We start from the raw sequence: 14,891 nt of genomic DNA on the forward strand, positions 1-14,891 counted from the left end.
CCTGGTTGTGGAAGATATTACAAGACAAAAAATTCCTTGAACGTGCATCGATCAAGGGATTGCGGAAAGACCAAATCGTACAAATGTTATTACTGCGATCTGTCATTCAAGAGAAAAGAGAGCTTGAAAGTTCACATGGCCAGTCAACATGTATTCAGAAAGTAGTTTATGTTATTGTAACAGCCGCTGAAGTATTCAGAGAATGCGCTACCAAAGAAGCTTAAGTTTTTATCATCCTGTCTTTGTTTTTTTTCAATTTGGATATGAAATGTAAATGGAGAAATATATGTTATGTTTGATGACTGTTTTAATGTTTTTTTCTGACCATCCAAATCGTTTTATCTCTCAAATTGACGCTGCAAAATCAATACTGAAATTTTTTCAGTTCTGAAATCATTCCAACACAGAATTTAAAGAAATATAATATAAATATGAGATGAGACAAAATTCTTCCTAGATTGTCAGTGGATTTTTCGTAAAAAGTACGTGTGCAAGGATCTGTCACTTCAAACAAAAAAAATTCATGGAAACTTTACCAAACCGTCAAAATCTTTATTTTGCTAATAACTCAAAAACGAAGGATCCAAAGAGACTACCGTTTTCACCCTTGTTTACAGAGGTAAAAGGGCTAAAAAAAGGTGCAATATGTTTTGCCCTAGCTCATTTATTTTTCAAGATCCCTTTACTGGACATAGAATTTGGGACACCCTGTACTTTATTAATGCGTAATGCATACATGCCAGCCAGCTCGAAATTTTTTTCGTTCCATTCACTTTTTCAATTCTTCTAATTTGATTTATTTCAAAGATTTTATTGTGAATTGTTCATTCAAGTGAATCATATTGCATCATTTTTTATGGTCAAAAATGTTGATTCTAGGACATTCGGCTATATTTTTTGGGCAAAAATAACCTTCTACAAGATTATACAAAATGTCGTGTTTTGCCAACGCCTTCCTCCGTCACTGACTTGACCTGTGTCGTCGTATACTGTATTTCATTTCATTGAGGCTGAATAATCTCCGAAGTATTTACGTATTTTCACCTACTTTTTTCAACCAAATTTTTTCAACCTTATTTCGGGACACTCTGTATATCATCAATTTAGAACTCGAATTTCTGGGTTAAAGCAAACTGACGGATGTTATTTATCGTTTTGCGGAATCAACATGCCTTCAAATGTGAACTGTGAACATTTCTGAGCATTTTCTCATCTGGAATTAAATGAAAAATCTGATAGGACGACTTAAATACAACAATTGACGATGAAATGAAATTTGTATCCTTTTTTCTTCTCTTTCTTCGCTATAGAGATGATCGATTTGGGTTTGGTTAACACACACTTCCAAAATCAAAGAATACTCTACATTATTCTGTTATCATCCACGACAATACTCCTCAAATTTATTTTCAGCTGGATACCTCATCTGCCCAAGGTGTAATAAGTCTTACAAAAACAAAAATTCCTTGGCAGTGCACCGTTCCAGAGATTGCAAAATACAGGAAGGATTTTTCTGCATACAGTGTTTCGCATCGTTTTCTTGTAAAAACATCCTGAAGAATCACATGATTTTCGAGCATGGTTACACCGAAGAGTATTGAATTTTTCAAAATAAATGCCCTTGACTACTATACCATATTTGATATGATTTGTTTTTGTCTGTATAAATTATTGATAGTTTCTGTTAGTGCCTGTAAAATAATATGTTTTCAATATGTTTAATTACAATTATCGAAAATGCAATAGAATATAATGAAATGATCGTCTGTGACAAATGAGAAACTTTTCATGTTTTTCCTTTTTCCATGATGTACAACCCCTTCAATGAATAAATGAATCCGTTTGTTCCTATTTTTGTGCTTTTATCTTTTCCACTTCGAAAGTAAGAATTTAGTAGATCAACCAAGTCAGTTCCAGAAAAGGATCGTTAGTTTATAGTGACAGGGAGGTTTTTCTCCAAGTTATCATAATATCCCTGTATGCTCTTATTACTTTAGATATTACATAATCCATAGATCAATTTTATCTCTCCATTCACCCTTATGAATCGTATTCGAATGTAATTGTCTGTTTTTGTTTCAGTTCGATTCATGTGTCCACAATGCTACAGATTTTACACACACAAAAGGTCACTTAGGCGGCATATGCAATATGAATGTCAAAAAGCTCCAATGTTCAAATGTTGCTTCGACGGATGTTCATATAAAGCACACCAGAAAGCCACATTGTTAAGACACGGCTTCAACAAGCACGGTCTTGCCACCAACGACGATTCTATGGTTCTTGAAATATCTGTGGACAAGAGCTTTTCACTGAAGGAGGAGTATTGAATCGAAACTTTTCATCACATCCACTGAGATTTCGTGTAGCAGTTATGGAGCGTTCGTACAGCTTTCCTAAGAATTAAAACATAAAAATTTTGACTAGAAACTTTCTAAAATCCAAGTCAATCAAATATGGCCGGAATTGGCCGATACTTGATGAAAAATCATATTTAAATTAAACAAAAAAATACTTCATTTTCACTACACCATTATTTAAACATTTCTTCTATCTAGAAACTAAAAACTGAAGGAACATCACATCATTTTTGGGTTAATTCTGAGGGAAGCCGCATGGACTTGCTATAAATCCACAAATCGAAGATTTGAACGTTCTATTTTTTTATACCATAGAAAATAGATAAAAGTGCAGAAGAATATAATGCTTTCCATGCAGAAACCACCACAACCATCATTATTATACTATTTCAACTCACATCACGATCAGAATTAGATAAGTAAATGTTTGAGCAGTATATGAGCTTTATCTATTTTTGTATTCCTGGAACATCGTTTCCTTCATGTTGAATTCTCATTTTTGTTTCCAATTTTTGAAAAAAAAAATACCCTCGTGTTTCTGGTCATGATTTGAGCTGAAGAATACAGAAAGGCACTTTTTTCCATTTCATCACCCTGTATACTATCTTTTTCACCAGCGTTGGCTTCACGAAGTTTCAGCAGTCGTTGGACAGAACCGGTAATTCTTTCAACAATATTCTGTGTAAATATTTCTCCTACATTCTTATTTCTCGTTACACTGTTTTAAGTTTACTCTCTTGAGAAAAAAAAATATATCGATAGTATAGTAGATTTTAATAAAATGTAAATAATATCCAAGAGTATGTGTGATTCATTGTCGAAAAGTGAAAAAGTCTTTTATTTACCGAAAATCTCACAATTTATAATAGAAAATGTAAATGTTTAATAGCAATCAAAAACTTCGAAGAACATTTATTGTTTTTTATTTCAGTCCATCCTAAGATGTATGTACCTAAAATCCTCACCAATTATTCTAATACCAGTGAATTAGATAATTTTATAGATTTAGCGAAATATCCCAAATCTAAGAATTTTTATTAGGGCAAAGCATCTTGATGATGTATCCACACTTGCATATTTCGTGATGCCCTAGTGCTCCTAAGTTCCAATATATGACAGTATACCTTTGTACAATGTACAAGGTTGGTTTCCGAAAAATTCCCATTTGAAAAGCCAACCTCTACTTAATTTATAATTTTCGTTACATTCTCCCCTCCAATTATGTTTTTCACCATTAACTGATTCTTTTTTCAGGGCACGAAAGAAAATACGTTTGTCCGAAATGCCATAAACGTTACAAACACAGACACATCATGATGAGGCACTTTACCCTGGAATGTGGTATACCACCGCAGTTCACTTGTTCAATTTGTGGCCACAAAAGCAAACGTAAATATGAGATGGCTAATCATATCAGATCCCAACACATAACTTTGATAAGTTAGAAGTATTTGATCATTTCTTATTTTATTATTGTTCTTAACGTTTCAAATAAAGTGAAATAAAGTCAGTTTTCAATATTAGTTTTTCCTACCCAACTGTAAAACACAATCCCGTGTCCAGGAAACAGTCATGTCCTGTTCTTTTCTGGTCTGGCTTTTTGTAACTTCTTTTTATATAGGGGAACTATAATCAATATTTGTACCGAGGAGATTTATTTGCTTTGAATATTTTCATGCTGTACGACTTTTTGTATACTTTCTGATTTAAATCCAGAATATTTACCATATTTCTATAAGCACTGAAAGCATACCAATCTACACCATAGGTTGAGGTTGGTATTGATAAATCGCCAAAAAAATTTCAAATTCATTGTTTTCTGATTGGTATAAAAACGATAAATTAGCTAAATGACGATAAAATAATAAAAAAATATCATGAAAAATTACAGTATTGCCCATACAATTTGTACAATGATGACTCAAACAAAAGCCATTCAAGAAATGATAAGTTGCCACCACTTACATAGAGAATTTTTACAGAGGATCAAAGGTTTCGCAAAATTTTTCGGAGAAATGCAAGGTATACGAACCTTTAAAACAAATTCTTCACGGAAACCATCGTGAGTCGAACTTTGGAATTGATTCCTTCAGCATGGTCGTAGAAATTGTCTTTGACAGGACTTTTGGTATGGGCGAAAAAAATCGAAAATCGATGATGAAAACTGAAATGAAATGCAGAAAAAACAACAGAGCAGATGTGACACCTGGCGGAGAAATGTCTTTGACTTGTACAGTACAGTAGATTCTTGAGGTCCAAAGAAACACTTTTTGCCTCTTACCGTTTTTTCCTAATTGGCTCGGTTAAGAAGATACAGGCTGTTGAAAAACCATAAAAAAATGTTATTTTCAGTTTTATCTCGCGAACGGTTTCATCGAATGAAATGAATTTCGGAATATAGTTTTTCATTTATTTGATGAATCTTTTTCGAACACAAAATATCACCCACGACTTCCAGTTTTCTCATTATAACCTTTACGTATCATAAAAATACCAAAAATTCAAAAAACCCAAATCTTGAAATTAAGTTGGACGCCATCTGATGAATATTTAAACGTTTTGTGAAATAAAAGTATTCTTCATATTTTTTCGTATAATGTTTTCGAGTAATTTGTTCAAAACTTACAAAATATCTGTGAAATTTGAAAAATTGGTACTTTGGCCAAACTCTCTATAACTCTGTTTAAAAGATCCACAGATTTGTAGTGTCTCAGATTTGACTACTTATTCTGAAGGTAATTTTCTTTTTCCAGGGTTGGCTAACCATGGAAACTTAAAATGTGTACATTTTTTTATCAGGGCCGAATCGGAAAAAAATGATATAGGAAAAAAGTGTTTCTTCTGACCTCAAGAATCTACTATTGAAATATTTGTACGAGTCAAAGTCTCACTTCATTCCGACAGTTACATTCATAATAGTAAATAACAATAATCTTCAAAATTTTATGCATTCGGTAAATGCAGAATAGTTTTTTCACTTTGTTCATCCCATTCTTCCTTACTCCTGCATATCACCGACTGTAGTAGGGCGATACTAAACTAAGTGACTAGTTTCAACCCATTAATAGAAATAGGTGATCTTTGGATTGTTCAAAAAGGCTTATATCACCTAATTACTGCTCGTGAACTGAAGAATGAATGCATATAAATCGAAAAATTGTAGTGTGATGTGGCGTATATCAGGTTTTCGCTCAATCCTCATTTTTTTCACATACTCACATACTGTAATCTTCGTTTTTCAGGATCCGACTATCACAGTTGCGACAAATGCCACAGGAGGTACACTTTGCGTTACAATCTGCTACGTCATCAGAAAATTGAGTGCGGAAAAACTCCAACACATATCTGCCAAAGATGCGGTTGCAAATTCAAGTACAAGCATACCTTGGTTCGGCATCTCTTGATACATCGAGATTAGGCTTTATCAAGAAGTCATGCATAACAAAGAATGGTTTTTTTCGGGATTAATGAATCAAATAGTCACTATAACGAAGAAGATATTTTGACTGTAAGATCCCACGAATAATATTCGAAACCTGGAATCAGTGCATGCTTTGTGAAAAGTTTTCCTTGTATATAAAAAATAAAATGTGAATTGAGCAATTTTATTCGTATTCTGAATCCTTTCCAGCAATTAATGTCTGTCCATCGTATTCTGCACACATTTTCTTATCAGAATCAGCATTGGTCGATAGTCGAATTGCTCATTTCGAGTCTTATTTATTGTGATTGTTCATCGTTTATCATCTTTTGTTAGTTTGTCGTTGATTTGGTGTTAGGAGGCACTTTAACTTCGATATTGTCCGAAATTCGAACCATATTAAAATCTCCAATCACTTTCAGCTATGAGACAAAGGAAAGTTAGGACGCATTTCACACCAGAAGCCAGAGCGTTTCTAGAAAATTCCTTCCAGTTAAATTGCAGACCAACCACGTCTGACCTTGTACAGATTGCCCGTACCATCAAACAGGAACTTGGCACTGTCAGAAAATGGTTTCACAATCGCAGACAAAAAGAGAAGACGATAAATTTAGCCAACATTTTACTACATAACAATTCTAGTTGAAAATTATACCTCATTCGGTGTTACCTTATTGAAGCTTTCACACAAAGAAGAATAAACGATTGAATCTTCAGTTTCAAATGATTTTTTGCTCCATATTCCAAAGACAAGCTGTATTCTAGAAGGCTGTTTGTAAATTCCGTTTCGTTGGTTTCATATGATGAATATTAGTGACTGCTTCTTGAAAATATAGTTCAATTACAATAAATATAACTTCCATCACTGACAGACTCATCATTCATTAGATACCCTCCAAGCTTTCTGACAAGGCCCACTGCCATCTAGAGAGCTTTGAACTGAAAGTTAGAGCACATGGATGAACGCCATGGAGAAAGAGAATTGATTTGGTCCCCGTCAGGTGACGCTAGAGTTTATTCAAACATTATTGCGCCTGTTGACGTAGAATAAAGAGTTACATTTTTATCCAGGTGTGAGCTGTGTTACTCTGACCAGGCCAAATAAGACCGATAACGTGCTCAGCATCTACTCACTCTTCCTCGATGAAGTGGACTCTCTATTGATGCTTCGAGCGGTGTTAGTTAGCTAGTTCGATTTAGATCGTAACGTTTGTTGGTTTTTATATAAATGGTTTTGTATCTGAATTACCTTGCTATACCACAACTGTCTGGCTTAATATTTTTTCAGAAACTTTAGGAAGGTTAACAATTGGAAAAAATATAGAATAAAAAATATTTCTCATTTTGAAAAAACGGAAAATACCAAAAACTTTTCATATGGTGCCCAAAAAATTCTACAAATTTACACTTCTACCATTTTGATGATTCTCTTTACTCCTGCTTTCACGAAAAATCCTATTGCTTTCATAGAAAGGAAAACAAATATTGTTTCGATGGAAATTATGGGTTAATGGGAAATTTAGGTTTGTAAAAATGTGTTTGTCATGGGAAGGCGTGACAAATTTTCTAGAAAATAGATTCAAACTTTATTCAATAATCCAGAATTCAAAATGGTTACTTGCATAACCAGTTAACCCAATACGCAAACCTAGAGGTGTATTGATAATTCTTCCTCAGTCAATTGTATTCTCGTAGATTTTCGACTGGTCAAAATTAGCTCTAAAATATTCATCGATTTTCAGCCTATGTCTGCAATGTGTGCAGCAGAGCCTACAAATTAAGGAGATCCTTGTGGAGACATATTAAATTCGAATGTCAAAAAATTCCGAAATTCAATTGTCCTTTTTGCCCATATAAGGCGAAACAAAAATCATCATTGACCAGTCATCTTCAAAGGCACATAAACTATATTCCTTCTAAAGAGAACTCGACGTATTTCTAATGATCATGACACCGGTAGATCTACTAATTTCGACATATCAACTGTTTCCAAAGATGAAGTGTAGGTATATATGAAGATTAATTTATTTAAGTGAAATAAATGTAGATTTCGAATTGTCTTTCTTCATCCCTCTCCTCCAAAATATTAAAATAGCTAATGTATCGAATAGGAAGAGTTGAAAACTACAGAATTTTTTTTCGAAAAATCAATCATCAGAATTCCAATAGTTACAGTTTGTAAGTTTTTGTGTGTTTGTTTTGCACTGCATCGGCATGTCACTGTCACTGAGAAGAAGACTCTTATTTTTAGTATTTATATATGTATAAATTCTTAATTTTAGCTTTGTGTTTTTGTTTTAGGGAACTACCCTTGTTTTGTTTGTGGTCGAAACTACAGTCACTACCCTTCCTTAAACAGGCATTTGAAGTACGAATGTGGAAAATCACCAACGTTCAAATGTAACGAGAAAGACTGTTCGTATAAGGCAAAGAGGAAGGGGCATTTGAAAAGTCATCTATATAGAATCCATAAAATCGATCTCATTTAATAAAAAATTCTCTGAATCAAAAGAAATAATTTTTTTATGTAAGAAAGTTCAATTGGAAATCCCAGCACCTATTTGACCTCAATAGAGCCCGAACATGTTAAATGCTAACAGACGCTTTATCTTATTGTATTAACTGAGCAAGTGTGCTTGTAATGTGTGACATAAATGGATTTTCTTATTGACATAGAAAACATAACACCCAGTATTAATAAATTTATTTGAAAGTATAATTTCTATAGGAATATATTGATTTAACCAAAGGGGAAGAAGAATTTGATATTTGGGTTTTAAGTCAGATCAAGAAACGATTAGTTTTGTATATCTACAGAGTGGCTTTTGTCGTATCGTCGATTCTACGCATCCGATCGTCGGTCGATACTTTAATATTCCAAAAAATATTTCCCACAAGTTCTCGAAGCAACTCTTTTTGTGATAAATCTTGAAAGTTCATCGAGCTCGAATTTTTAGGTGACCCCATCTTTTTCGGAATTTTTCGAAGGTCAACTTTCGACACGCATATCTTCCAGAAGTATCACCCCAGATCTGAATGTTATACATATTCTGAAAAAGCAACTCTTCAAGTGATAAATCTGAGAATTTCATCCATCTCGGCGCAACCGTTTGGTAGTGCCGAATTTTTAACTGAACCCATCTTTTTCAGGATTTTTCGAAGGTCAGCTTTCGAGTCGTTTAGCTCTCAATGAAATTAACCATAGTTGGAAATGTGATACATATTCTGAAACAGCAACTCTTCTAGTGATAAATCTGAATATTTCATCCATCTAGGTCTTGACGAATTTTTAACTGATCCTATCTTTTTGGGAATTTTTGGAAAGTCAATTTTCGACATATGTAACTCAAAGAAAAATTTTTGTAGATCTGAATGTGATACATATTCTGAAAGAAAACCTTTCTAGTAAAAAATCTGAGAATTTTCATCCATTTTGGCACAACCGTTCGGTCTTGAGGAAGTTTCAACTGACCCCATCTTTTTGGGCATTTTTCGATGGTCAGATCTAATTGTGATACATATTCTGAAAGAGTAACTCCTCTAGTAAAAAATTTGAGAATATCATCCATTTCGGCAGAACCGTTCGGTCTTGAGGAAGTTTCAACTGATCCCATCTTTTTGAGCATTCTTCGATGGTCAACTTGCGAGTAATTTTTCTTCCAGGAAAATCATCGCAGATCTAATTGTGATACATATTCTGAAAGAGCAACTCTTCTAGTAAAAAATCTGAGAATTTAATCCATTTCGGCACAACCGTTCGGTCTTGAGGCAGTTTCCTCAAGACCATATTTTGGGGCATTTTTCAATGGTCAACTTGCGGATAATTTTCTTCCAGGAAAATCATCGCAGATCTAATTGTGAGACATATTCTGAAAGAGCAACTCTTCTACTAAAAAATCTGAGAACTTCATCGATTTCGGCACAACCGTTCGGTCTTGAGGAAGTTTCAACAGACCGCATCTTTTTGGGAATTTTTCGAAGGTCAACTTTCGATACTCGTATCTCTCAGACAAATTCTCGTAGATCTAACTGTGATACATATTCTGAAAGAGAAACTCTTCTAGTAATAAATCTCGAAATTCCATCGAGCTCGGTGAAACCGTTTGGTCTTGAAGATATTTTTAAGTGTACCTATATTTTTGGGAATATTTCCAAGGTCAAATTTTGACATGCGTATCTCCCGGAAAAATAATCGTAGATCTAAATGCTATACATATTCTGAATGAGCAACTCTGCTAGTAATGAACACCTCTGGGACATTATGGGAAAAAGATTAATCCCTTCAACCCACATACTCCACAGACATTTGGACACGAGGTTGGAATGAGATACTTCAAGTGAAAATCTTCTTATTAGAAGTATGCCCTGGGGTATTTCTGAGTGCATAAGACATGATGGAGGTCCAACAGTGTTCAACACATTATTAATTTTTCTCTTCTGTCCCACTCTTGATCGATTACCTTTATAATGTATGTACAAAAAAAATTGATGTAGTGGATTCACAGCTGGTTTTTCAGTTTTCTATATCAGATAGTATATTTTATCAATATCGTTCAGGATTCTTGTCGATGTTCAAGGGTGATAAATGGTTTAACGAAAAAAAAAGGATCGAAATTGCACAAAAACTAATCGTTTTCTTGTATCTGCATGCAGATTATATACCGAAAATGATCAAAATATTCGAATTATTACTGGGTGTTCCTATTTTAAACTAACTCTGGATAAATACGTTCAGTTCCTATTGAAATGTATTCGATTATCATTTCTATAATTTGACACAATTGTATATATTACACCTACTTATATATTTTACATTTTATTATTATTATGCTGAAATGTGAATCTAGTCAAAAGGCCAACAAACTGTTTATGTTCCACTACAGCTAGATCGTCAAACTGTTTTCATGCAAATCACAAAAATTATAAATATAGATGAATATAATCATGTAATAAAATTTTTTTCAATACGATAATTATTGTTTGGATATCGCTGCAAAAATGATTCAAACTGTCGTTTTCTGTCGTTTGAGAATAGATTACTCCTTCCTTAAATAATACTGGCACATGTTGTATAGAAGCACTTTTTAGTCTTGAGGAAAATTTAATAGAGAAAGAAAGAGATCCCACAGTGAGAAACAACGGTTCTAAATTCATTGTTCGATAACTTGCAGGCTCATCAGAAGTAACCGACATTTTGGCAACCCTACCCGAGAAATCGCGCGATCAATACGAAAAAGAATACCGGATGTTCTCTGGCTGGTGCATAACAAACCACTACGAAAAGATAACGGAGGTAGTGCTGCTGAACTACTTCCAAGAAAAAGCGAAAACCCTCAAATCCACCACACTGTTCACCAGATACTGCATGCTGAAGTCGGTACTGGCTATGACGAACGGCATCGACATCAGCAAGTACACAAGTTTATTGAAGTTCTTGAGGGACACCAAGCAGGGCTATATTGCTGTTAAGAAGTCAGAAACTTTATCGAGGGACCAGATGAATTTGTTCATAAGAGATGCTCCAGATGACGTCTATTTGATGATGAAGGTGAGCATATCAGTTTTTGTAATGTGTATAGGGTATCCCAAATTGCTACTTCCGGACTAGATTTGTGAAAAGTCCATAAGTGGAAACCGCTTCACGATATCTTCATTTGTCTTGAAGATACACAGAGTGTTTTCAACGGTGAGACTTTTTTTCTTGACAGAAGGTAGAACTCATCAAAATAAGTCGTTTCACCAAAAATTGTCCATATCAAATATCCAATATGGCTGAGATACAACCCCTAGAAGTTCGACAAAATTTCATTCAATTTCAAGTACGGGACTGTGAAAAGTGACTCCGGCTTCGGAAAAACGAAACAAAACATAAACATATGGCTGGACAATGAATGGTTCAGTACCAAGTTCATCGGATTAAAGGCATCAGGTCACTTGAGAGAATAATAATAGTTGTATCGTGCAATTTAAGGTGAAAAAAAATATAGAAAATCCAGATAGTTTCTAGAAAGTGCGATTGTTGAAATGTTAGAACAAGAAGATTGTGATGCACATTGTGAAAAAATTCGTGAATAATTTAGAGGAATTTTAGTGGTGAGATTTTGAAGTATTATTTTATTTTTCACCCTTGTGTCGTAAGTCTCTTCTGTCAGTTGGTATCGAAATGAGCATTTCATAAAATCGTGTAAGTTACTAAAAAATAATGAGAAAAATTCGGCAATCCTAAGTTTCCATTTTCATTACCACGTAAATATCGAACGAGCCAATATCCTAAACGAAACCACATGGTCGAATCAGGAGATAAGTTTTTTCCCATTGCTTTGCGATAATTCAGCTAACAAACGGTCAAGGGTCGTATTAGGATCTATTTCAGTAGCAATTTTCATTTTTTTTTCAAAATTATCATTTTGAAAGTTTTGTGTAGGTTATTTTTGGTGAAACGCTTCATTTTGACCAGTTCTACCTTCTGTTAAAGCTTCACCTTTAAATACACCCTGTATATAACCAAATTTAGTGATGTAAGTAATATATCGACATATATATTTTTCTGAAAAACTATTTTTTCTTTGTATTACATAAGATAAAAAAAAATGCATTCAAAATAATTTAAAATAACGAAGTTGCTTTTTTCACCCTTAGTACAGGAGATGAAGAAAAATTGAATATAGTATCGTATTCCCAGTAAAAAAGGGGCTGTAGAAAGTTTCTATCGTTTTGAGATATTTTCGTAAATAAAGAAATTATGCCGCATTTTCGAAATCGATAAAATATATCAAAATTTGGTTATAACTTCAAGACAAATGTAGATATCGTGAAATGGTGTCCACCAACGGACTTTTCACGAAAATCGAGCCCAGGACTCCTCTCAACGTTTTCACCTATTTAGAAGTACCAGAAACAGCCAAAATCAAGCCATTTGAGATACTTACCTGTATATAGGATGAGGCTTAGACAAACTTAGTAAAAGCCGGATTTGGATGTTTTGCAAGACTTCTTGCCTACAATAGAACCACCATTCCTAACATGGTGTATTCTTAACTCGAGCATGTTTTAAACTGAAGCAACTATCCGAGTTTCGCCTATACAGGGTGGTTTCTGACAAATGCCTACTAGTTCTGAGCTACTGGGTATAATTTTTTTTGTTCCAGTGTGCTCTTTTTTCATTTTCGCCTTATTTTATCGAGTGTCTCAAAATTTCAGCCCTCCCATATTTTGGTCTTCCATTTCCTATGCCCGACAGGTCATCTACCAATCTACAATGCATTATTTTGAAACTTGAAAAGTGAATAGTGAACAATCGTGAATCTTCTTTCTTTCAGGTAGCACTCATTTTCGGAGTAGCAGGCTCCATGAGCCGTATCGAGCTGAGCTATATCACCATAGACGACATTGAGGACTCAGGTTCGACTATATCCTTCACAATAAATGATCCAGATTCCCTGTTCCCCCGAGTAGCCAGAATAATAGACGAAGGTGAAGACACCTTGAACTACGCATACTACTACAGGAAGTATGCTGCTCTCCGACCAATTCACACAGCACATCGACGTTTCTTTGTCAACTACAGGGATGGCAAATGTTCGGCTAATGTAGTCGGCCAGAACACATTCGGTAAAATACCTTCGGCTGTAGCCAAATTTCTGAACCTTCCCAATCCAAAAATGTACACAGGATACTGTTTTAAGAGCACTTGCAAGTCGTTGACCATGGGCATGGAGAAATTGAACACTAATTCTTTCTCTAGTGTCTTTGGTCTTCGTCATTAGATACCTTTATCATTCATGTTTGTCACTTAGATTCGGGGTACATAGAATCCTACTAGGATGGCACTAAACGACTGTTAAATTTGGAACGATACACTTTTTTGTATTTAGTCATATCTTGTTAATTTATAGGTCCTTTCTGGATATAATGTTTGTGATGTTTGTGAAACAGATTTGTTGATTGATTAAAATAAAAAGTTACTCCGAATGTATTCATTTCTCTAGTTTGATAATCCTAACACATTAACGTACAGTTAAGGGAATGTCAATAATAATTTAATGGTCCATCATTATTTTAATCCCCCATTAAACAGTTTTGATGGCGGATTAAAATTTTGATCGACCATTACATTATTATTGACATTCCTGCTATTAGGTGTAAGTCATCATGTGAATTGATGAAGTTTTTATAACATCAGTAGAGGAAAGTTTCGATTTGTTACTGTTCTTCAAGACACACATCAAGATCACATTATTATAAGTAAGGTAAGCGTAATATACAAACCAATCCATTTCGTTGAATGGATGCAGATAGAAAACATGATAAGATTTTTTTCGCTAGAATAAGACTTTGAAGAGGTTAATGAAATGAAAAAAATTCCAGGAAAAATATGCTGTTCTGCCATATGCATCCCAAATCTCTCTCATCGTACTCCATTGAAATATTTAAATTTTTCTCTGTTATTTTCATTTCTAGATAAACACGGTCGTTATTATAAAACCCGATACTATTCGAATAATTTTTCAGATGGTTTCGCTTGCAATAGATGTGACAAGAAATACAAACATCGACGTAGTCTTTATAGTCACCTCAAACATGAATGTGGAAAACAACCAGAGTTCATTTGCGAACTTTGTTCTTTTTCTTCTAAACTCAGAGGAAATTTGAAGAAGCATATGTGGAGGAAACATTCAATCGAATATATTTAATCCAACACTGTATCAATTGTAAATTATTCACCAATATTTTATTTATTTGTACAAATGTTAAAATATAATTATTTTTGATGTTTTAAGTTGTTTTTTTTTTAGAAATTAAATGTGAAATCGGTGAAATACAATCTGCAATTGATCCTTCACCAAAAATTAATGAACGACAGCATGATGTACATAATTTCGATAAAGTTTTCCCTTCAAACTTTTTCCTTATTGAAAAAAATCGTACTCTCTTTTATTTATTTCCGTTGTTGCAGAACTATTTTTACTCAAATCAGGATATTCTTGTATTTCAAATGTGTATTCCATATGTATTTCAATTCTGAATGTTTACTGTTATCTTTTGATTGTGGAAAAAGACACACACAAAAAGTTTACAATCACCACGAATGCGGAGTTCCTCGCTCATAT

At 33.9% G+C, this 14,891-nt stretch overlaps 2 protein-coding genes across 6 annotated transcripts in view; one reads left to right on the top strand and one right to left on the bottom strand.

The window, feature by feature from the left end:
* The window catches only part of LOC123309063 (protein tramtrack, alpha isoform), a 592,303-nt gene that overhangs the window by 292,429 nt on the left and 284,983 nt on the right, over nucleotides 1–14,891 (bottom strand). The gene's annotated exons all lie outside the window — the stretch shown is intronic.
* The window catches only part of LOC123309087 (longitudinals lacking protein, isoforms A/B/D/L), a 286,345-nt gene that overhangs the window by 235,846 nt on the left and 35,608 nt on the right, over nucleotides 1–14,891 (top strand). The window contains exons 5-6 of one of the 5 annotated variants that reach the window (XM_044891972.1): nucleotides 10,953–11,329; nucleotides 13,101–13,752. The exons of the other annotated variants lie outside the window; for them this stretch is intronic. Of the exons in view, the coding sequence (XP_044747907.1) occupies nucleotides 10,953–11,329; nucleotides 13,101–13,547 (824 nt within the window). The 3' untranslated portion in view covers nucleotides 13,548–13,752. Of the gene's footprint in view, nucleotides 1–10,952; nucleotides 11,330–13,100; nucleotides 13,753–14,891 lie in introns of those variants that run through there. 5 annotated transcript variants of the gene reach the window in all.

Source organism: Coccinella septempunctata, chromosome 1 (genome assembly GCF_907165205.1).
Source record: "Coccinella septempunctata chromosome 1, icCocSept1.1, whole genome shotgun sequence".
Lineage (NCBI taxonomy): Eukaryota > Metazoa > Arthropoda > Insecta > Coleoptera > Coccinellidae > Coccinella > Coccinella septempunctata.